Source organism: Hemiscyllium ocellatum, chromosome 1, assembly GCF_020745735.1.
Source record: "Hemiscyllium ocellatum isolate sHemOce1 chromosome 1, sHemOce1.pat.X.cur, whole genome shotgun sequence".
In the NCBI taxonomy this organism is placed as follows: Eukaryota; Metazoa; Chordata; class Chondrichthyes; order Orectolobiformes; family Hemiscylliidae; genus Hemiscyllium; species Hemiscyllium ocellatum.
Window position 1 is genome coordinate 166,318,306 of NC_083401.1, and position 23,638 is coordinate 166,341,943.

General features: G+C 42.2%; 1 protein-coding gene across 1 annotated transcript in view; it reads left to right on the forward strand.

Moving 5' to 3' along the window:
- Nucleotides 1-23,251, forward strand: part of LOC132819313 (toll-like receptor 2) — a 28,248-nt gene extending 4,997 nt beyond the window's left edge. The window contains exon 2 of the mRNA XM_060830797.1: nucleotides 20,805-23,251. Coding sequence (XP_060686780.1) covers nucleotides 20,805-23,202 — 2,398 coding nt within the window. The 3' untranslated portion in view covers nucleotides 23,203-23,251. The remainder of the gene's footprint in view (nucleotides 1-20,804) is intronic.
- The last annotated feature ends 387 nt before the right edge of the window (nucleotides 23,252-23,638 follow it).

Below are 23,638 nucleotides of genomic sequence, written 5' to 3' on the forward strand. Positions count from 1 at the left end.
TGTTGTCTCTGGTTTGTTATCCGTGCCACGTGATAGAGAGTCGAGGAATAGGGAGAGAGAACAGTTAAATGCATGGCTACAGGGATGGTGCAGGAGGGAGGGATTCCGGTTTCTGGACAACTGGGGTTCTTTCTGGGGAAAGTGGGACCTCTATAAACAGGATGGTCTATACCTGAACCTGAGGGGCACCAGCATCCTTGGGGGAGGTTTGCTAGTGCTCTTTGGGAGGGTTTAAACTAACTCTGCAGGGGCATGGGAACCTGGACTGTAGCTTTAGGGTACAGGACCTTGAGTGTAGGGAGGTTAGGAACAAGGCATCAATCTCGAAGGAGGGTGCCTGTAAACAAGAAGGTGGCTTGAAGTGTGTATACTTCAATGCCAGAAGTATAAGAAATAAGGTAGATGAACTTGCAGCGTGGGTTGGTACCTGGGACTTCGATGTTGTGGCCATTACAGAGATGTGGGTAGAACAGGGACAGGAATGGCTGTTGCAGGTTCCAGGGTTTAAATGTTTTAGTAGGGTCAGAGATGGGGGTAAAAGAGGGGGAGGTGTGGCATTGCTTGTCAAGGATAGTATTACAGCGGTGGAAAGGATGATGGAGGAAGACTTGCCATCTGAGGTAGTTTGGGCTGAGGTTAGAAATAGGAAAGGTGAGGTCACCCTGTTAGGAGTTTTCTACAGGCTCCCTAATAGTCCGAGAGAAGTAGAGGAAAGTATTGCGAGGATGATTCAGGAGAAGAGTGAAAGTAGCAGGGTGGTTGTTATGGGGGACTTTAACTTCCCAGATATTGACTGGGATAGCTATAGCTCGAGTTCGTTTGATTGGTCGGTGTTTGTCCAATGTGTGCAGGAGGGTTTCCTGACACAATATGTAGACAGGCCAACAAGAGGTGAGGCTATACTGGATTTGGTTCTAGGTAATGAACCAGGCCAGGTGTTAGACTTGGAGGTAGGTGAGCACTTCGGGGACAGTGACCACATCACAGTGACTTTTACTCTAGTGATGGAGAGGGATAAGTGTGCACTGCAGGGCAAGAGTTATAGCTGGGGGCAGGGAAATTATGATGCGGTGAGGCATGACTTAGGATGCGTGGCTTGGAAAAATAGGCTTCAAGGGAAGAACACAAATGATATGTGGAGATTGTTCAAGGAACAGCTATTGGGTGTCCTTGATAAGTATGTACCAGTCAGGCAGGGAGTAAAGGGTCTTGTGAGGGAGCCGTGGTTTAATAAGGAATTGGAATCCCTTGTGAAAGGGAAGAGGGCGGCCTATGTAAGGATGAGGCGTGAAGGTTCAGTTGGGGCAATTGAGAGTTATAAGGTAGCCAGGAAGGATCTAAAGAGAGAGCTAAGAGCAGCGAGAAGGGGACATGAAAAGTCCTTGGTTGGTAGGATTAGGGAAAACCCAAAGGCTTTCTATAGGTATGTCAGGAATAAAAGGATGACTAGGGTAGGTATCGGTCCAGTCAAGGATTGTTGTGCGTGGAGGCGGAGGAGATTGGAGAGACACTAAATCAATACTTTACGTCAGTATTCACTCAGGAACAGGACACTGTTGCTGATGTGAATATTGAGTCACAAGTGATTAGAATGGATGGCCTTGAGGTATGTAGGGAAGAGGTCTGGGGAATACTGGAAAAGATGAAAATAGATAAGTCCCCTGGGCCTGATAGCATTTATCCTAGGATCCTCTGGGAAGCTAGGGAGGAGATAGCGGAGCCATTGGCCTTGATTTTTAAGTCGTCATTGTCTACAGGAATAGTGCCAGAAGACTGGAGGATAGCGAATGTGGTCCCCTTGTTCAAGAAGGGGAGTAGGGATAGCCCGAGTAACTATAGGCCAGTGAGTCTCACTTCTGTTGTGGGCAAAGTCTTGGAGAGAATTGTAAGGGATAGGATTTATGAACATCTGGATAGGAATAATGTGATCAAGGATAGTCAGCATGGTTTTGTGAAGGGCAGGTCGTGCCTCACAAACCTTATTGAGTTCTTTGAGAAGGTGACCAAGGAAGTGGACGAGGGTAAAGCAGTAGATGTGGTGTATATGGATTTTAGCAAGGCGTTCGATAAGGTACCCCATGGTAGGCTAATGCAAAAACTACGGAGGTATGGCATTGAGGGTGCATTAGAGGTTTGGATTCGGAATAGGCTGGCTGGAAGGAGACAGAGGGTAGTAATTGATGGTATAGGTTCATCTTGGAGTGCAGTTAGTAGCGGTGTTCCACAAGGATCTGTTTTGGGACCATTGCTGTTTGTCATTTTTATAAATGACCTAGAGGGGCTTGAAAGCTGGGTGAGCAAGTTTGCGGATGACACGAAAGTCGGTGGAGTTGTGGACAGCGAAGAAGGATGTGGCAGGTTACAACGGGATATAGATAAGTTGCAGAGCTGGGCAGAAAGGTGGCAAATGTAGCTAAGTGTGAAGTCATTCACTTTGGTAGGAGTAACAAGAAGATGGATTACTGGGCTAATGGTAGGCTACTTGGTAGTGTGGATGAGCAGAGGGATCTTGGTGTCCATGTACACAGATTTCTGAAAGTTGCCACCCAGATAAATAGTGCTGTGAAGAAGGCATATGGTGTACTGGGCTTTATTGGTAGAGGAATTGAGTTCCGGAGTCCTGAGGTCATGTTGCTGTTGTATAAGACTCTGGTGCGGCCGCATCTGGAGTATTGTGTGCAGTTTTGGTCGCCATACTATAGGAAGGACGTGGAGGCATTGGAACCAGTGCAGAGGAGGTTTACCAGGATGTTGCCTGGCATGGTAGGAAGATCGTATGAGGAAAGGCTGAGGCACTTGGGGCTGTTCTCATTGGAGAAAAGAAGGTTTAGGGGAGATTTGATAGAGGTGTACAAGATGATTAGGGATTTAGATAGGGTTGACAGTGAGAACCTTTTTCCGCTAATGGAGTCAGCTGTTACTAGGGGACACAGCTTTAAATTAAGGGGTGGTAGGTATAGGACAGATATTAGGGGTAGATACTTTACTCAGCGGGTTGTGAGTTCATGGAATGCCCTGCCAGTAGCAGTGGTGGACTCTCCCTCTTTATGGTCATTTAAGCGGGCATTGGATAAGCATATGGAGGTTATTGAGCTAGTGTAGGTTAGGTAGGCTTTGGTCGGCGCAACATCGAGGGCCGAAGGGCCTGCACTGCGCTGTATTTTTCTATGTTCTAACCCTTCCTATTCATATACCCATCCAAATGCCTCTTAAATGTTGCAGTTGTACCAGTCTCCACCACTTCCTCTGGGATCATTCCATACATGTACCACCCTCTGCGTGAAAAAGTTCCCCCTTAGGTCTCTTTTATATCTTTCCCCTCTCACTCTAAACCTATGCCCTCTAGCTCTGGACTCCCTGACCCCAGGGAAAAGACTTTGTCTATTTATCCTATCTATGTCCCTCATAATTTTGTAAACCTCTATAAGGTCACCCCTCAAACTCAGACACTTCAGAGAAAACAGCCCCAGCCTGTTCAGCCTCTCCCTATAGCTCAAATCCTCCAACCCTGGCAACATCCTTGTAAATCTTTTCTGGACCCTTTCAAGTTTCACAACATCTTTCCGATAGGAGGGAGGTCAGAATTGCATGCAATATCCCAACAGTGGCCTAACCAATGTCCTGTACAGCCACAATATGACCTCCCAACTCCTGTACTCAATACTCTGGCCAATAAAGGAAAGCATACCAAACACCTCCTTCACTATCCTGTCTACCTGCGACTCCACTTTCAAGGAACTATGAACCTGCACTCCAATGTCTCTTTGCTCAGCAACACTCCCTAGGACCTTACCATTAAGTGTATAAGTCCTGCTAAGATTTGCTTTCCCAAAATGCAAGTCAAAAGGAGAAAATGATGAAAAGGGATAATTTATGCCTCTTAATTAAATAATATTCAGAACAAAATAAATGAATTAATGGCACAAACAGAAGTAAATCAATTTGATCCTATAGCTATTACCAAGACCTGGTTACAAGGGGATCAGAACTGGGAAGTACATACAGTATTCAGGGACATAACATTTCAGAAGGTCAGGTGGGGAGGAAAGGATGGTGAGGGTTGAGTGGAGATGTTCTAATGTTCAGGAATACAATCGGTCTTTATTCAAGTTTGTTACCACACATGCAGAGAGGCCAGAGACCACTGAATCTGGCTTTCCTGTGGGGCCCTGTTGCTCTCTTAATTTCAGCTCAGATCAGAAGAGAGATCAATGATGCTCAATTGTCATTGTTCCTCCCCCCTTAATTTATACATCCAATCCTGTGAAACACTTGATCAATTATGGTCAGCCCTGGGGTTCCCCATGACCTCATGATGTTTGCCAACCATCATATCATCAGGCCTTGGGATCTTACATTGTATCCCATTAATTCTACTCTCCTTCAGACATTTCCCAGACTTGCTTATCACTAAGGACCTGCTTGAATGCTGTTACCCATCGTATTCATTGCTTTCTATCCCATTCTGTTACACATCATATATTTCCTGCTGCCCTAATCACAAGAGATACAAAAGGAGGTTAATTATTTCTAATTACTAGAAGATTCATAATATTAATTGAATGTAAAGTTAATTCTGTGTAAAGTTTTATTGTAACACCTACTGTTCACATTCTTTAGCTAGTGAGTTGTGAGCAGTTGCTTTCTCCCCGTGTCACACTTGCCTATTGCTTAAGGACCTTTTACATTCAGAAATAGAGTTTACTATCTTTATTACTGGACATGCAAAAGGATATTAAGTTTTACTAATTATAATAAAAGTTATACTATCAGTTCCAATAAAGCTTTGTGGTGAGACCTAATGTTAGAATTCATTAATTAATAATCCTTATTACTTATCTTTGTTATTGTGGAATCATACTTTTTCTTTTTAATTAATGCTTGCTACAAACTTCAAACTGCCTGTTTTCTGATCAAACTATCTCCTCCAGATCTCTGCAGGTGTTCTTTCTATAGAACTCTAAATTAATTTGTAAGATTCTTTGTTCAAAGTAGACCCTGTTATCTTAGGGTAACTCCTCAAAGCTGCCATCGTGCTAACTTATGTCCTCAGTTTAAAGCTGGATCAGCCCAGCTATTTCTGTGACTGCGGTCACATTTATGGTGATGGGTGTCCATATTGTGCCACTTCTGACCATGGATCACCCAGCAGTTAGTATGAGATGGAGTAAGGAAAAAAGTAAGACATGACCTAGGATTGGATGACGTAGAATCCATGAAGCAGGTTACCTCAGAGTACAACGGGATCTTGACCAGATGGGCCGAAGAGTGGCAGATGGAATCAAACTTAGTTAAATGTGAAATTCTGCAGTTTGGAAAGGGAAATCAGGGAAGACTTATACATTTAATGGTAAGGTCCTAGAGGTGTTGCTGAACAAAGAGACCTTGGAGTGCAGGTTCATAGTTCTTAGAAAGTAGAGTTGCAGGTAGATAGGATAGTGAAGGCATTTGGTATGCTTGCTTTTATTGGTCAGAGTATTGAGTATAAGAGTTGGGAGGATGTTGTGAAACGTGAAAGGGTTCAGAACAGATTTACAAGGATGTTGCCAGGATTGGAGGATTTGAGCTATAGGGAGAGGCTGAATATGCTGGGGCTGTTTTCCCTGGAGCGTTGGAGGCTGAGGGGTGACCTTATAGAGGTTTATAAAATCATGAGGGGCATGGATAGAATAAATACGCAAGATGTTATTCCTAGGGTTGAGGAGTCCAAAACTATAGGGCATAGGTTAAGGTGAAAGGTGAAAGATTTAAAAGGGATCCAAGGGATAACCTTTTCATTCTGTATTAGTGGTTCTGGAAGAGCACTACAGTTCAGGCAGCATCCGAGAAGCAGTAAAATCGACATTTCGGGCAAAAGCCCTTGCAGAGGGTGATGTGTGTATGGAATGAGCTGTCAGAGGAAGTGGTGGAGGCTGGTACAATTGCAACATTTAAAAGGCATCTGGATGGGTGTATGAATAGGAAGAGTTTAACGGGATATGGGCCAAGTGCTGGCAAATGGGTCTAGATTTATTTAGGATATCAGGTTGGCATGGACATATTGGACCGAAGGATCCATTTCCGTGCTGTACATCTCTATGACTCTATCAGTGGAGGTAAGACCTAAAAAGAAGAGCAAGATGGAAGTCATCTGTAGGCCCCCTAACAGTAGATGTTCTGTCGGACAGGGAATAAGTCAGGAGATAATGAGGCTATGTGAAAAAGACAGCACATTGGTGACTTTAATAGTCATGGAGGTTGGGAAAAATCAAATTGGCAAACATATCTATGACGAGGAAGTCATTGATTGTACACAGGACAGTTTCATGTTGATCCAACTAGGATCAGACCATTTTGGATCTGATATGTTTAATGAAGCAAGTTTAATAAATGATCTCAAAATAAAAGTTCCCCTGGGGAACAACGGTAATAATATAGAAGAATTTAGAGTTCAGTTTGAGCCTGTGCTCAACTTAAAAATGGGTAAAGCGAAAGTGAGGGCTGCAGGTCAGAGTCGTGAGTGTGGTGCTGGAAAAGCACAGCAGGTCAGGTAGGCATCCGAGGGGCAGGAGAATCAATATTCCTGATGAAGGGCTATTGCCTGAAACGTTGATTCTCCTCCCCTTCGGATACTGCCTGACCTGCTGTGCTTCTCCAGCACCCCACACTCGACTTAAATATGGCTAATACAAAGGAAAGAGGCGGGTTAAGGATGATATCAAATTGAAAGGAAAAATATATAAAGCAGTAAAGATTATTGGTAATAAAGAAGATCGGAAAAACATTCCAAAAGCGCTAAGTAATCTAGGAGTTAAAGGAGGGAGGAAATAATCACAGTAAGAATCACTAGATAAACATAATAGTGAAACTAACGGCTCTAAAGATCAATATGGCCTCTGGATCTGATGGATTACATTTCACGACTGTAAAAGAAGGAGCTGCAGGGATAATGGATGCAGTGGCTTTAATCTTCCGAGAATCGTTAGGTTCTGGAGAAGTCCTAAAAGGTTGGAAAACTGCTAATGTACTTCTAAAAGGGAGACAAAAAAAACCCCTGCATGCCAGCTACTCAATAACTGTCATTGGGGAAAAAGGATGTGATAGAGAATTTTAAAATGCTTAATATGATCAAGCAGAGTGTGTGGGGTTTCATGAACGGGAAATCATACCTGACAAATTTATTAGAAATTCTTTGAGGGGTTAATGAAGAGAACATATAAAGGGGGAACCTGTGAGTAGAATATATTTGGATTTCCAAAAGCATTCAATAAATACCACACATAACGCTTCTTAATAAAATAAAATAAATCATTGTGTTAGAGTAGCATCTGAGGACAGATGGAGGATTGGCTAACTAATACAGGATCGAGTTGGGATTAAAGAGGATATTTTCAGGATGGCAACCTGCAACCAGTGGTGTGCCATAGGGGTCAGTGCTTGGGCTACAATTATCTACAATAAATCTATGTTAATGACTTAAATGAGGAAAGTGGATGTACTAATACCAAAATCAGACTACCCAATGAGTGAAACAAATTGCACTTTGAAAACATGCCCTTGAATCTTTATAGGTTGACCTTGTAGTTGTTGAGGTCCACTGTGAGAGATTTTCCACGTTTGAGGATGCTACTAGTGAGGATGACCCAGAGTCTACAGAGTGATAGAGACAGGTTAGGCAAATCGATCAAAACTTAGCCGATGGAATGTAACATGAGAAAATGTGAAGCTATGCACTTTGACAGGAAGAATAGAGAAGCTGGACGTTACTTAATGAAGAAAGACTACAGAAGGTTACAGCAAGAGGGATTTGGGTGTCCTTGTTCATGAATCACAGAAAAAAACTGCCATCTAAATCCAACTAGTAAAAGGAAAGATAAATGGATTTTTACCTTCATTTCAAAAGGAACAGAGGATTAAAAACAGTGAGGTTCTGCTAAAACTGTACAAAGCACTAGCCAAATCTCACCTGAAATCTTAGAAAGATATGCTGGCATTGGAATCAATCCAGAGAGGGGCGATTAGGTCGTTTCCAGTTATGTCAGGATTTTCTAATGGGGAGAAATTGAATAGTTTGGATTTTTATCATTGGAGTTCAAACAGATGAGAGAAGACTTTATTGAGACATGTAAGATTCTTAAAGGGCCTGACAGGGTAGATGCTGGAATGTCTAGGATCAGAATACATCATTTCACAATGAGGAATTGCCAATTTCGGACAGACATTTCTCCTAATGGGTGGTAAATCTGTGGAACTCTTTGGCACACTGTTTGGAATAACTGTTGAGGCTGTCTGTTAAATATATTCAAGGTTGAGACAGACCAATTATCACTCAGTAAGAGTGTCAAGCGCTATGGGGAGAAGGCCACAGGTATGAAGATCCAAGAGTATGTTTTCAAAGTGCAGTTTGTTTTCTCTCATAGGCTCGGGTGACTTTGGAGCACACTGCCTCAGAATGCAGTGGAGGTGGGGTCATTGAATAAACTGAAGAAAGTCAAAGGTTAACCAAATCAATGAAATTGAGTAATTCAAAACCAATAGATCAGCAATGATGACAGACCGGGCAGGAAAGGCTGAATAACTTACTTCTGCTCATATTTGTATGCTCCTGTCTTCATAAGCTGTTCAGACGGGGTTTAGTTTGATATCTGGAATGCATTTCCATTCAAAGGGAATGGAGGAGTAATAGTGGTACAAGGCACTAGCCAAACCACACCTGAAATTCTGTAAACAGTTTTGGGCCCCTTATCTAAGGAAAAACATGCTGACATTGGAAGCAGTCCAGAGAAGTTTGCTGTTTGGCGTATGAGGAACATGTGAACAGGATGGGCTTGTTTTTGGTGGAGCTAAGAGCAAAGGATGATTTGATAACATTTATAAGATCCTGAATGGTTTTAAGGGAGTGTGGAAAGGATGTTTCCTTTCCTCTTGTGGTTTAGTACAGAACTAGAGAATGCTTTTAAAGTTTGGATCACCCTTTTAGATCAGAGACGAGACATCCAAATGGTACATGGTCAATAATCTGCCATGTATGACTGATAGTGAAACAATGATTCCAGATCGTGTTCCAGACATCTTTAGTACATGAAGCAGATCTGTCCACAATGACATGCAGCATGCTACAGAATGAAACTACATAGCTGAGTCTTGGCATAGATGGACCAGATCCATTGTGTTCTTATACATCCACCAAAACATTATCTTAATGTATCAAGATAATGTGCCGATGTGTATCCTTCTATTTATTTATCTGAATAGGTTTACGATTCCTCCAAGGGGAAGAATGGGAATGTATTATTTCATAGATCTCAGAAAGGCACGATATTTTAAGACAGGGAGATGACATCATGGCATGTGAAGTTCAAGTGGAAAAGGTCTCCATCTCACTTTCTGTACAGCCAGACAGTCACCTATAATGCAGTTCAATTGTCAGGCATCTCTCTCCTTTAGAGAGAGGTACTTGGTTATGTATAGTTTCAGGGTAACCACTTTATAATGTAATATTTATAGAGGTAAACAACATATATCCCAGACTTAGACAACCTGTGACAGTTTTAACATCCTACACCTGGGCCAGAACACAGTCCCCCCTGTCCTGGAGGAGTGTTGTAACAGCATGTCCAAACCAGTTGATTGAAAATTATACAGATGTCATCTACCGTCTCAAATATCATAATAATAAGTATGGTTAGTTGCTAATAATCTTGTAGATATCTGTCTCAATAAGAACATGAATCTCTATGATATATGCTGTACCATCTAACATATAGAAAGCTACATTTTGAGTAATATATTTAGTCTCTCTGTAAAAATTCCTGGAAAGTTTACACTTTGCTGAATGAGGTGGAACTATTTTTAAATGGATTACTAAGTACACAATGTTGACAGCTTCATTAATTTTGAAAAAAATAATGTTATATTTGTTAAATGTCTCACTTCTCCATGATGATGAAAATTCTGCATTTTTAGGAAGTTTTTGTTAGCTTCTATTTTGGCCCCGTGTATGTCCCAATCTTCATTTCACTCACTGTAACATTATATTGTCAAGCAAAGGGTAGTCATGTTTTTGGCTTTACAGTTTACTATCTGTGAGAATTGTTCAATCTGATTAGTTGTTTACACTGCTCGCTGGTGGTGGAAGCCTGAACCTTCCCTTGACAAAGGGCTAGTTTCAAATAAATGGCCAGGAAATATGAAATCAACATCACAATCTTTATAGGCAGCTTTCTTAGATGCCGTCAATCTACTATTGACCACATAAATCTTTATTTATAGGCCCATTTTGAGAAATTCCTGAATTTGTGTTGGTTAAAGATCAATATGATAAATATCTTCAAGAATCAATAATGTTACAAATGGTAGATTTTGTTAGATTGTTATGACTATTCCATTTGACAGAATGAGAGGCATAAGTCTGAAATGCTTACAAAAACACCTAAATTATGAAGATAAGAACATTGCCTCAAAATGAAATTTCAGTTGTTTAATGTAAGTGCTCCCAAAACGTAATTAGTTGCTTGAAAGGGAAGAATGTAAAATTCTATGTCGATTGATAAACATTTGGCATTAGAACATCTTGTGAAGGCTCTATGGGCCAATTTCTGTGTCAATATTGCCTTGTTTATTGTGGGAAATAGATCAAATGAACAAATAGATCACACTGTAAGTAATCTAATCGGGCGGCACGGTGGCACAGTGGTTAGCACTGCTGCCTCACAGCACCAGAGACCCAGGTTCAATTCCTGCCTCAGGCGACTGACTGTGTGGAGTTTGCACATTCTCCCCATGTCTGCGTGGGTTTCCACCGGGTGCTCCGGTTTCCTCCCACAATCCAAAGATGTGCGGGTCAGGTGAATTAGCCATGCTAAATTGCCCGTAGTGTTAGGTAAAGGGTAAATGTAGGGGTATGGGTGGGTTGCGCTTCGGCGGGTCGGTGTGGACTTTTTGGGCCGAAGGGCCTGTTTCCACACTAAGTAATCTAATCTAATCTAGAAGATCCTGCCAACTAGCTGTCTGATGCATACCTGACCCAATTTTAGAGCTGGTCTTGAAACTGGCAACCAGAAATCCCAATTGAGATCCCAACGATGGTCATGGGGGACCTCACTATGCAGGTGGACTGGGTGAATAATGTTGCCGGTGGATCTAAAGAAAGGGAATTCATGGAATGCTTACAGGATAGCTTTTTGGAACAGATTGTGATGGAGCCCACAAGGGAGCAGGTTATTCTGGGCTTAGTGCGATGTAATGAGCCAGACTTTATAAAAGATCTTAAAGTAAGGGAACACTTTGGAGACAGCCATCATAACATAGTAGAGTTCAGTCTGCAATTTGAAAGAGCAGATGTAATGGTGTTACGTTAAGTAAAGGTAACTACAAGGGCACGAGGAAGGAACTGACGAAAATCGACTGGAAGCAGAGCCTAGTGGGGAAGACAGTTGAGCAAGAATGGCAGGAGTTTCTGGGTGTAACGGAGGACGGAGGTTCATCCTAAAGGAAAGAAAGATTATCCAGGGTGGGGGGATTAGACAGCCATGAGTGACAAAGGAAGTCAGGAAATGTAACAGAGAAAAAGAGAAAGCCCATAAAGTGGCCAAGAGCACTGGGAAATCATAAGATTGGTAAGACTATGATTATTATGATGCAGTGAGGCATGGCTTGGGATGCGTGGATTGGAAAAACAGGCTTCAGGAGAAGAACACTAATGATATGTGGAGATTGTTCAAGGAACACCTATTGAGTGTCCTTGATAAGTATGTACCAGTCAGGCAGGGAGTAAAGGGTCTTGTGAGGGAGCCGTGGTTTAATAGGGAATTGGAATCCCTTGTGAAAGGGAAGAGGGCGGCCTATGTAAGGATGAGGCGTGAAGGTTCAGTTGGGGCAATTGAGAGTTATAAGGTAGCCAGGAAGGATCTGAAGAGAGAGCTAAGAGCAGCGAGAAGGGGACATGAAAAGTCCTTAGTTGGTAGGATTAGGGAAAACCCAAAGGCTTTCTACAGGTATGTCAGGAATAAAAGGATGACTAGGGTAGGTATCGGTCCAGTCATGGATAGTAATGCGAAGTTGTGCGTGGAGGCGGAGGAGATTGGTGAGACACTAAATCAATACTTTTCGTCAGTATTCACTCAGGAACGGGACTCTGTTGCTGGTGTGAATATTGAGTCACAAGTGATTAGAATGGATGGCCTTGAAGTATGTAGGGAGGAGGTTCTGGGAATACTGGAAAGGATGAAAATAGATAAGTCTCCTGGGCCTGATGGCATTTACCCTAGGATCCTCTGGGAAGCTAGGGAGGAGATAGCAGAGCCATTGGCCTTGATTTTTATGTCGTCATTGTCAACGGGAATAGTACCAGAAGACTGGAGGATAGCGAATGTGGTCCCCTTGTTCAAGAAGGGGAGTAGGGACAGCCCGAGTAACTATAGGCCAGTGAGTCTCACTTCTGTTGTGGGCAAAGTCTTAGAGAGAATTGTAAGGAATAAGATTTATGAACATCTGGATAGGAATAATGTGATCAAGGATAGTCAGCATGGTTTTGTGAAGGGCAGGTCGTGCCTCACAAACCTTATTGAGTTCTTTGAGAAGGTGACTAAGGAGGTGGATGAGGGTAAAGCAGTAGATGTGGTGTATATGGATTTTAGCAAGGCGTTCGATAAGGTACCCCATGGTAGGTTAATGCAAAAACTACGGAGGTATGGCATTGAGGGTGCATTAGCGGTTTGGATTAGGAATTGGCTGGCTGGAAGGAGACAGAGGGTAGTAGTTGATGGACTAGGTTCATCTTGGAGTGCAGTTACTAGCGGTGTACCACAGGGATCTGTTTTGGGACCGTTGCTGTTTGTCATCTTTATAAATGATCTAGAGGAGGGGCTTGAAAGCTGGGTGAGCAAGTTTGCGGATGACACAAAGGTCGGTGGAGTTGTGGACAGTGAAGAAGAATGTGGCAGGTTACAGCGGGATATAGATAGGTTGCAGAGCTAGGCAGAAAGGTGGCAGATGGAATTCAATGTAGCTAAGTGTGAAGTCATTCACTTTGGTAGGAGTAACCAGAAGATGGATTACTGGGCTAATGGTAGGCTACTTGGTAGTGTGGATGAGCAGAGGGATCTTGGTGTCCATGTACACAGATCTCTGAAAGTTGCCACCCAGGTAAATAGTGCTGTGAGGAAGGCATATGGTGTGCTGGGCTTCATTGGTAGAGGAATTGAGTTCCGGAGTCCTGAGGTCATGTTGCAGTTGTATAAGACTCTGGTGCGGCCTCATCTGGAGTATTGTGTGCAGTTTTGGTCGCCATACTATAGGAAGGATGTGGAGGCATTGGAACGAGTGCAGAGGAGGTTTACCAGGATGTTGTCTGGCATGGTAGGAAGATCGTATGAGGAAAGGCTGAGGCACTTGGGGCTGTTCTCATTGGAGAAAAGAAGGTTTAGGGGAGATTTGATAGAGGTATATAAGATGATTAGGGGTTTAGATAGGGTAGACACTGAGAACCTTTTACCGCTAATGGAGTCAGCTGTTACTAGGGGACACAGCTTTAAATTAAGGGGTGGTAGGTATAGGACAGATGTTAGGGGTAGATTCTTTACGCAGCGGGTTGTGAGTTCATAGAATGCCCTGCCAGTAGCAGTGGTGAACTCTCCCTCTTTATGGTCATTTAAGCAGGCATTGGATAGGCATATGGAAGTTATTGGGCTAGTGTAGGTTAGGTAGGATTTGGTCGGCGCAACATCGAGGGCCGAAGGGCCTGTACTGCGCTATATTTTTCTATGTTCTATGTTCTATACTATAAAAACAAACAGATGATAACAAAGAGAGAAATAAGGAAGGAGAGGATCAAATATAAAGGTAAGCTAGCCAGTAATATTAGAAATGATTGTAAAAGTTTTTTTCAATATATAAGAAACAAACGAGAGACAAAAGTAGACATTGGGCCATTCCAAATTGATGCAGGAAGGCTAGTGATGGGAGATAAGGATTCTGGATCAGTGGTGTTGGAAGAGCACAGCAGTTCAGGCAGCATATTCTTCCAGCACCACTGATCCAGAATGCTGCCTGAGCTGCTGTGCTCTTCCAGCACCACTGATCCAGAATGCTGCCTGAGCTGCTGTGCTCTTCCAGCACCACTGATCCAGAATCTGGTTTCCAGCATCTGCAGTCATTGTTTTTACCTCATGGGAGATAAGGAAACAGCTGAAGAACTTAATAAGTACGTTGTGTCAGTCTTCACAGTGGAAGACATGAATAATATCCCAACAAATTAAGGAAAGTTAGGGGGCAGAGTTGAGTATGGTAGCCACTACAAAAGAAAAAGTGCTAGAAAAGATAAAATGTCGTAACATTGATAAATCTCCTGGCCCCGATAGGCTCCATCCTAGAGTTCTGAGAGTGGTGGCTGAGGAAATAGCTGAGGCGCTGACTGTGTTCTTTCAGAACTCACTGGAGTCAGGGCAAGTCCTAGATGATTGGTAAATTGCTGTTGTTACCCCTTTGTTCAAAAAAGGATCAAGACAAAAGATGTAAAATTATACGCCTATTAGCCTAACCTCAATTATAGATAAAATTCTAGAATGCATCGTGAAGGATGTGGTTTCTAAATTCTTGGAAGTGCAGGGTCAGATGAGAACATGTCAACATGGATTTAATAAGGAGAGGTTTTGCCTGACAAACCTATTAGAATTCTTTGATGAGGTAACAAGTAGGTTAGACCAAGGAAACCCAGTGGATGTTATTTATCTAGACTTCCAAAAAGTCTTTGATAAAGTGCCTCACAGGAGGCTGCTGAGTAAGGTGAGGGCCCATGGTGTTCGAGGTGAGCTACTGGCATGGATTGAGGATTGGCTGTCTGACAGAAGTTGGGATAAAAGGTCTTTTTTGGAATGGCAGCTAGTGACAAGTGGTGGTCCCGCAGGGTTCAGTATTGGGGCCGCAGCTGTTCACTTTATATATTAATGATCTGGATGAAGGGACTGGGGACATTCTGGTGAAGTTTGCCGATGATACGAAGTTAGGTAGACAGGCAGGTAGTTCTGAGGAGGTGGGGAGGCTGCAGAAAGATTTAGACAGTTTAAGAGGGTGGTCCAAGAAATGGCTGATGGAATTCAATGTGAGCAAATACGAGGTCTTGCACTTTGGGAAAATGAACACAGGTATGGACTATTTTATAGATGGTAAGAGAATTCATAAAGCCAAAGTACAAAGGGAGCTGGGAGTGCTAGTACAGGATTCTCTAAAGGTTGACTTATAGGTTGAGTCCATGGTTAATATATATATATATATATATGTATAATATTGTCATTTATCTCAAGAGGGTTGGAATGTAAAAGCAGCAATGTGCTTTTGAGACTTTATAAAGCTCTGGTTAGGCCCCATTTGGAGTACTGTGTCCAGTTTTGGGCCCCACACCTCAGGAAGGACATACTGGCACTGGAGCGTGTCCAGTGGAGATTCACACGGATGATCCCTGGAGTGGGCGGCCTAACATATGATGATCGGCTGAGGATTCTGGGATTGTGTTCATTAGAGTTTAGAAGGTTGAGAGGGGAATCTAATAGAAACTTACAAGGTAATGCATGGCTTAGAAAGGGTGGATGCTGGAAAGTTGTTTCTGTCAGGCAGGGAGACTAGGACCCTTGGGTACAGTCTTAGAATTAGAGGGGGTCAATTTAGAACAGAAATGCAGAGACATTTCTTCAGCCAGAGAGTAGTGGGTCGGTGGAATTCATTGCCACGGAGTGCTCTGGAGGCTGGGACGTTAAATATCTTCAAGGCAGAGATTGATAAATTCTTGATCTCGCAAGGAATTAAGGGATACGGGGAGACTGCGGGTAAGTGGAATTGAAACACCTATTAACCATGCTTGAATGGCGGAGTGGACTCGATGGGCTGAATGGCCTTGTTTCCATTCCTATGTCTTATGGTCTTATGATAGTCTTCCCCTCTGACCTTTCCTGCATCATAAGGTCAGAATGAAGATGTTCATTGATTTTTATATCCGTTCGTTGGATGATGACATCATTGGCTAGCTCAGCATTTATCCCTCATCCAATAGGGAAGTTAAGAGTCAACCACATTGTTGTGGGTCCGCAGTTACATATAGGCCAGACCAGGTGAAGATGGCAGTTTCCTTTTCCCAAACTACATTAGTGAACCAGATGGGCGTTTCTTAACAACCGACAATAGATTGATGGTCGTCATTAGACTCTTAATTCCAGATTTTCATTGTAAAATACCAATCACATCTCCTTACGCTCATGAGTGGCAAGTAACATTTGCACAACTTAAAGGCCAGACAATGACCATCTCCAATAAGACACAATCTAACCACTGCTTCTTGAAATTTAACAGTGTTACCATCACTGAATCCCCTATTATCAACATCCTGGAGGGTTATCATTGACTAGCAACTCAACTGGATTCGCCACATAAACACAGTGGCTGTCAGAGTAGTCCAGATACTAGGGATTCTGTGACGAGTAACTCACCACCTAACTCCTCAAAACCTGTCCACCATCTACAAGATACAAATCAAGAGTGTGATACTCCCCACCTGCATGGATGGGTACAGCTCCAACAACACTCAAGAAACTTGATACCATCCTGGACAAAGATGTCTGCTTAATTGGCACCACATCCACGAACATCCATTCCTATAGCACTGACGCTGAGTAGCAGTAGTGTGTATTACCTACAAGGTTTATTGCGGAAATTCACTAAAGATCATTGGACAGCACTGTCGCATGCATGAGCACTTGCACCTAGAAGGACAAGCGTAGCAGATACATGGGAATACCACCACCTGCAAGTTCCCATCCAAGTTGTTCATTGACCTGATTTGGAATTATATTTCTGTTCTTTCGTTGTCGCTGGATTAAAATCATGGGATTTTCTCCCGAAGGGAATTGTGGGTCTACCTTTAGCATAAGGACTGCAGCAGTTCAAGAAGGCACCACACCATCCCTTTCTCGGGGCAACAAGGTATGAGCAGCAAATGCTGACCAGCCAGCAATGTGCACACCCCGTGAGTGAACAAGAAAAATTAAACCATAATTTAAAAAGAAAATAATACTCAATGTGAACATTGAGAATCGATTGTGGAAATTAAGGCAACAACAGATACGTCAATCTTCAGACTATAGGATATAAATAACATCCCATCAGCAGTTATAACTCATGAACTGGGATAGAGTGAGCACCTCGGGGAAAATCACAAACACCAGAGAAATGGTGCTGAGTAAATGTTGGAGATATGGCCTGATAAGTGCTCGGATCCTGATGGACTTTTATTGTTGGCTCTGTAATGAAGTGGCTGGTGAGATAGTTGAAGACCAAGTTTTACTTTTTAAAAACTCTCTTCATATGGTGAAGGTCCCATTAGATTGGAACATTGCAACCAGCTCTGCTTTATTCAAAAAGGGAGGGGGACAGAGATCAGGCACTACAAGCCTGTTGGCATAATGTACGTGTTGGGGAAAATGTAAGAAGCTATAGGTAAGAAGCACTTAGATAAGATCAAGGCAATCAGGCAGAGTCAACAAGATTTTGTGAAAAGAAATCTTTTGGGGTTCTTTGAGGAAGTAATAGGTGCTGTGGATGTACTGGCCCTATATTTTCATCAGGTTTTGATAAGGCCCCACATCAAAAGTTATTGAAGAAAATAATTGCTCACGGTAAAGGAGGTAGTGTATTGGCATGGATAGAAGATTGGCTAACAGGAAGCCGAGAGTTGGCATAATTATTTTTCAGGTTGGCAAGCTGTAACAAGTGGTGGGCCACAAGAATCAGTGATGGCACTGGAATGGTTTACAATCTATACAAATGAATTGGATGAAGGGACGGAAGGTGTGCTTGTTGATAATGCAAAGATAGACAGCAAAGTTAGTTGTGAAGTGAATATAAGGGAGTTACAAATAAAATCAATTAACTGGTGGGCAAAGCTGTGGCAAGTGGAGTGTAATGTGGGGAAAATGTGAAATTATCCACTTGAAATTATCCATGAAGAATAAGAAAAAAAAAATCTAAATGTTGAGAAATTTCAGAGCTCTCTAAAGGAGAGGGATCTCAGACTAAGTGCATGAACTGGAAACTGTTAGTATGCAGAGAAAACTAACAGAAGGTTATCATTTATTGTAAAAGGAATTGAGTACAAAAGTAAGGAGATTGTGCTTCGGGTTTGCAGGCCATGTTGAAACCACTGCTAGAGTATTGAGTACAGCATAGCTCACCTCATGTAAGTAAGGATATATCTGCAAAGGAAGCGATTGAGATGTGGTTTCCCAGATTAATACCTGGAATGGCAACTTAATCTATAAGCAAACGTTGGTTAGACTAGGCTTGTACTTGCTATGGTTTAGAAGTTTCAGTGGTAACTTTATTGAAACATCCTGAAGGTTCTTGAGAGGGTGAATGTGGAAAGGATGCTTCGTTTTATGGGAGAACCTCAAACAAGAGATCACTGTTTACAAATAAGGAGCCACCATTTAAAACAGGAGGAAGCAAAGATTTCTTTCTCACAGAGGGTCAGAAGTCTTGGGAATGCTTTTCCCAAAGGGTAGTGAAAGCAGTATTTTGAATGTTTTTGAGACAGTGGTGGATGGAAACCAAGATACCAAAGGATGGTGGAAGCAGTATTTTAAGACAGTGGTGGATAGATACCAAGGGGTCAAAAGGTTGTAGGATATGGGCTGGAATGTTGATTTGAGGTTACAATGAGATCAACTACCATCTCAGCAGCAGGTTTGAGGGGCTGAATGGCCTACTCCGGCTCCTTGTTTGTATGTTCAATGCCATTTCCCTTTGACTATTTAAAGACTCAGTTTAGGAAAGAAAATGCAGAGGACGTTTGGAAGTGGTAAGGTTGTAGATTGGGATGATTACTAGGGGAGCAAGCCACATCAAATCATCCCACAATGTTTTGCTCAGTCTCGAAAGCTTTGTTTCCAACAATGGCAAAAAATAGTGAAACTAGATTTCACAACAAAGAAAGCTTGAGGTGGTGCAGGAGCTGAGCATTAGGAATGCCACCATGAGGTTGTATTCAGTACTGCAGATACCTGATCAGGCAAGGTGAGGAAAGTTTCAGGTGCCCCTCAATCTTGTACAGCAGCCCTCCTAACTCTGCCTTGATAATCATCCTCTATTCACAACACTCCTTACACAAATGTCACTTCTGTCAACACCTAACGTTCTGTCTGAAATTATGTCCTCTCACTTTCACTCCCTCACATTCTCATCACTTCATCCATCAGTCACTCATCCCAATTGTCATGTAATCTGCTGTCGCTTCAGTCAATTCCCCAATTCACCCCACCCCTCCTCAAAATTTCAATACATTTCTCAACTTGCACACCAGAAACTTGAATGCCTGCCTACCTAATTGTACCCTGGAGGAGGTTCTAGAAATTAGGGGCTTATCAGAGAGTCAGGGTTATATTCTGGGTGTGTCTACATTACCCTGACTGTCCACCAACCACCTTATCTGGGTTAAGTAGGGATGGGCAATAAATGCTGGCCTTGCAAGTGATGCTCACATTTCACTAACCAAATATCTTTCCCAACATGAAATTCCCCCTCCCCACATTTTCTCCAAATGAAAGGAAACGCAGTGCTCTCTGTTCTTTGTAAAGAGACACTGGGTTGAATGTATGTTGGGGCGCTGTCTGTACCCAGAGACTCAAAATCAGGACTGAGTGCACAACTTGTTTGAAACTTATAGTGAGTTAGTGGCTGCCAGACTGTTCATTGCGATCAGCCTCTAGGATCTGCTGGCCAATCAAAAAGCTAGGAATTCCCTGGTCCCAGAATGCCCCAGAAATGATGCTGCGTGCAGTGAGTTCCAGAAGGAAGACAGCTGAGATGAAGCCCATACCTAAAGGTAAATGGGGAGATTTGCTGGAGGTCCCGATGAATTGGGTGTCAGTTGGCTGGTTTTGGATAGGGTGGGGATAGGGGCCAGTGAGCCAGGAGCTGGCCATATTCTTTTTGAAGGCCTCCTATTGGCACCAGGCACTCCACTTACCCACCCAGCAGCCTGTCTGCTTTCACTGGACACTTGGTACCACTTCTCCCTGTTTCAGGGAACACCTCAGCAGTGATGGGGAGGGGGGGGAAGACTCTTGAATGAGCACTATGTGGTTATTTCAGATGCTCAATTAGTCCAGAGGCACCTAATACCTCCTGTGCCACGGGTACATTTGCAGCAGGGGCTGGAGTGAGGGTGGTTAGCTAGACACCAAAAATAGCACCATAGGCACGGCGCACAGTTTTACTGCCACTGGGGTAATGTGTAAAATACAGGCAGTGATTGTTCCTGATCTTTTAAAGTTTGATTGTGCTGACATCCAAATCCTCACCTCTACTCTTCCTCCCCCACCCCAACCCCAGGTTTTTTCCAGGTAATATCTAAACAGCACAAGGAGTAATAGGTTCCGGCTCACTGCCGTGAAATGCAATGCTGACTCCCCTGCCCATTCCCCTCCCCCATGACCTGCTGTGAAATGTATTGGACATTCCCTCTCAGCAGCGCCAATTGAGACGCCAAATCTGTAATTTGAATGAGACACAGGACATGGAATCTTCAACATTTCTAACAATATCTTACTACTCCATCTCGCTCAATGCCAGATGGCATGTTACATCTTGATTAGAATCTTGAAATCCCTGGTGACTCAGTAAGGAAGGAGAAGATCGTATTTAAGTGGTGCTTTCTTCGTTTCAATGTTGCAAGCACATCTAATAGAAGCCAATGAAAATTTCCAAATAGATATTCTTCAAAGTGAGCAGTAGACAAAGAGTATTTAACTGTATTAATGCTGATTTACTTTTCATTTCAGATTGTTCTTCAGAGCAATGAGTTCTCCCTCACTGTGGATGCTGCTTGTTGAGTGTATTTTTGTACATGCACCTTTCTTAGAAGGAAACACTGACCCATTTGATGCCTGTCAGAAATGCGACCCTGACAACGTCTGCAACTATTCATCGATGAAGCTACAGAAAGTTCCATGTGTATTGGAAAATGTACTGGAGTTTAATCTGTCTCACAACAAAATCTCACAGATTATGGACACCGATTTCATAATATATGTGAAACTCAAAAGACTTGTATTGCAATCAAATCGAATCCGGTCCATTACTGAGCACTCATTTCAGCGTAACACAGACCTGGAGTACCTTGACTTGTCGAGTAACCTTCTGACGCACCTGTCACCACATTGGTTTAAACATCTTTCCAAATTACAATACCTTAACATTTTAGGAAATAATTACACAGATTTGGGATCAGGAAGAATTTTCTCAAAGCTGTCAAAGCTCAAATGGCTAGAATTTGGCAATCCTTCTCTCTCTATTCTAAAGGAAGATGACTTTGTAGGAGTTACACATCTGGATGAGTTTATTGTAACAGCAGATAAATTACTGATGTATGAGAATGGGAGCTTCAGTTCATTCAGAAGTATAAATCATGCTAGCTTAAGGCTGCCTTATACAATCCTGAATGAACCAAGTCAAGCTCAGCAGATATTTGTCGATTTATCAGGATCCACCACCCACATGGAGCTGAGAGACTTAGTATTTCCAGACAAAGCTGACAAGCAGCCATTTTTACCAATACATAATTCATCTCTGAGAAAATTCACTCTCAGAAATACTTTTCTGACTGAAAATGCTGTGATTAATTTTATAAATTCAATGGCGAGCACAAAATTATCTGAACTAGTAGTGCTAGACAGTAAATTTTCAGGAGTCGGGAATTGGGAGGGAATAGACAATATAAAAGATAATTCTTTAAATACAGTAATATTAAATAATATATCCATTAGACACTTCTATTTATTCCATGACCTTTTAGGTATCAGTGGTCTATTTAAATTTGTTAAAAATGCTACATTTACAAAACTAACGATGTTCCTGATGTCTTGCACTGTATCCAAACAGCTAAATAGTATGGAGTACCTTGATTTAACAGACAATTTGTTAAATGATAGGAGTTTAAAAGAAACTCTCTGTTCAGGAGCTTTGCCTTCACTGCGTTATCTTATTCTGAGAAAAAATCATTTCAGATCCCTGGATAGAATAAGCCAAAAATTCACTCAACTTTCTAAACTTATCTATTTAGATTTGAGCCAGAATAGATTCAGAGACATAAAAACTTCATGCAAATGGTCTGAAAAGCTTCAATTTCTAAACCTTTCGAGCTGTGATATCAAAAGTGTAAAAGAATGTGTCCCTCCAAATATTGAAGTGTTGGATTTAAGTAACAATATTATCAGCAGTTTTGCTGTCCATCTGCCTTCTCTCAAAGAATTAAATTTGTCCAATAATAAATTGAAAAGTTTACCAGGTGATGGCTACTTACCAAAGATGGAAATTCTGAAGATCAGCAGCAATAAACTCACTTCTCTGACAGCTGAAGAAATCAAGACATTTCAGAAACTTAAATTTTTAGAAGCTGGAAAGAATAATTACATTTGTTCATGTGAATTCCTGTTCTATATGAATAATGCCATAACAGTGCAACTATTGGACCGAGCAGAAAATTACATTTGTGATTCACCTTTAATTCTCAGGGGAAAGGTGGTACAAAACACTACGCGCTCTTTTTTTGACTGTCACAAAACATTGTCCCTAGCCTTACTGTGTGTTGGCACAATTTCAGCAGTAACCATTGCAGTGGTGATGTGCTACAGATATCACGTGTTCTGGTACATCCAAATGACATGGGCCTGGCTAAAGGCAAAGAGGAAACCAAAGAAAGTGAGAAAGAATAACATTTGTTATGATGCATTTGTCTCTTATAGTGAGATGGACTCAGAATGGGTGGAGAACTTACTGGTAAGAGAGTTAGAAAGCGCTCATCCACCGCTGACACTCTGCCTTCATAAGCGTGATTTCATCCCAGGCAAGTGGATAATGGATAATATTATTGAGTCCATTGAGAAAAGCAGGAAAACCCTCTTTGTTTTGTCTGAACACTTTGTCCAAAGTGAGTGGTGCAAGTATGAGCTTGACTATACTCATTTCCGTCTCTTTGATGAAAACGATGATACGGCCATCCTTGTTCTGTTAGAGATGATTCCAAAGGAAACCATTCCGCAAAGATTCTGCAAGCTGAGGAAACTGATGAATACAAAGACCTACTTGGAATGGCCTCAGGATGAAGTGGAACAGCAGAACTTCTGGCTGTCTTTAAAAATAGCATTAAAAGAAGAACCAAATGAAACTGATGAGAATTAGATTTACAGTATGTTTACAAAATGATTAATCTTAAACTAATTAATTTAGAGGTGGTCTCATTCACATCTCATTGAAACAATGAAGATTTTTAAGGGACTGACAGAATAAATGCTGAGCTGTTTGACTGTATGAAAAGATGGTCCCCCTCCTGGGAGAGGCCTATGACCAGATGGCATAATCTCAGAATAAAGTGGTGCCAGTTTAAGACTGAGATGAGGAGGAATCTCTTCTCTGAGTGTTGTGAGACTTTGGAACTCCTTGCTGCAGAGAGCTGTGGGGTAGTATTCTCGTGTATATTTAAAGCTGACACAGAGAGATTCTTGATCTCCAGAGTTATGGGGAAAAGGCTGAAAAGTGGATGTGAGGAGTGTCTGAAACAGCCATAAACCTGTTGTATGGGGAGAGGCTTGAGGAGCTGAACAACCTACTCCTGTTC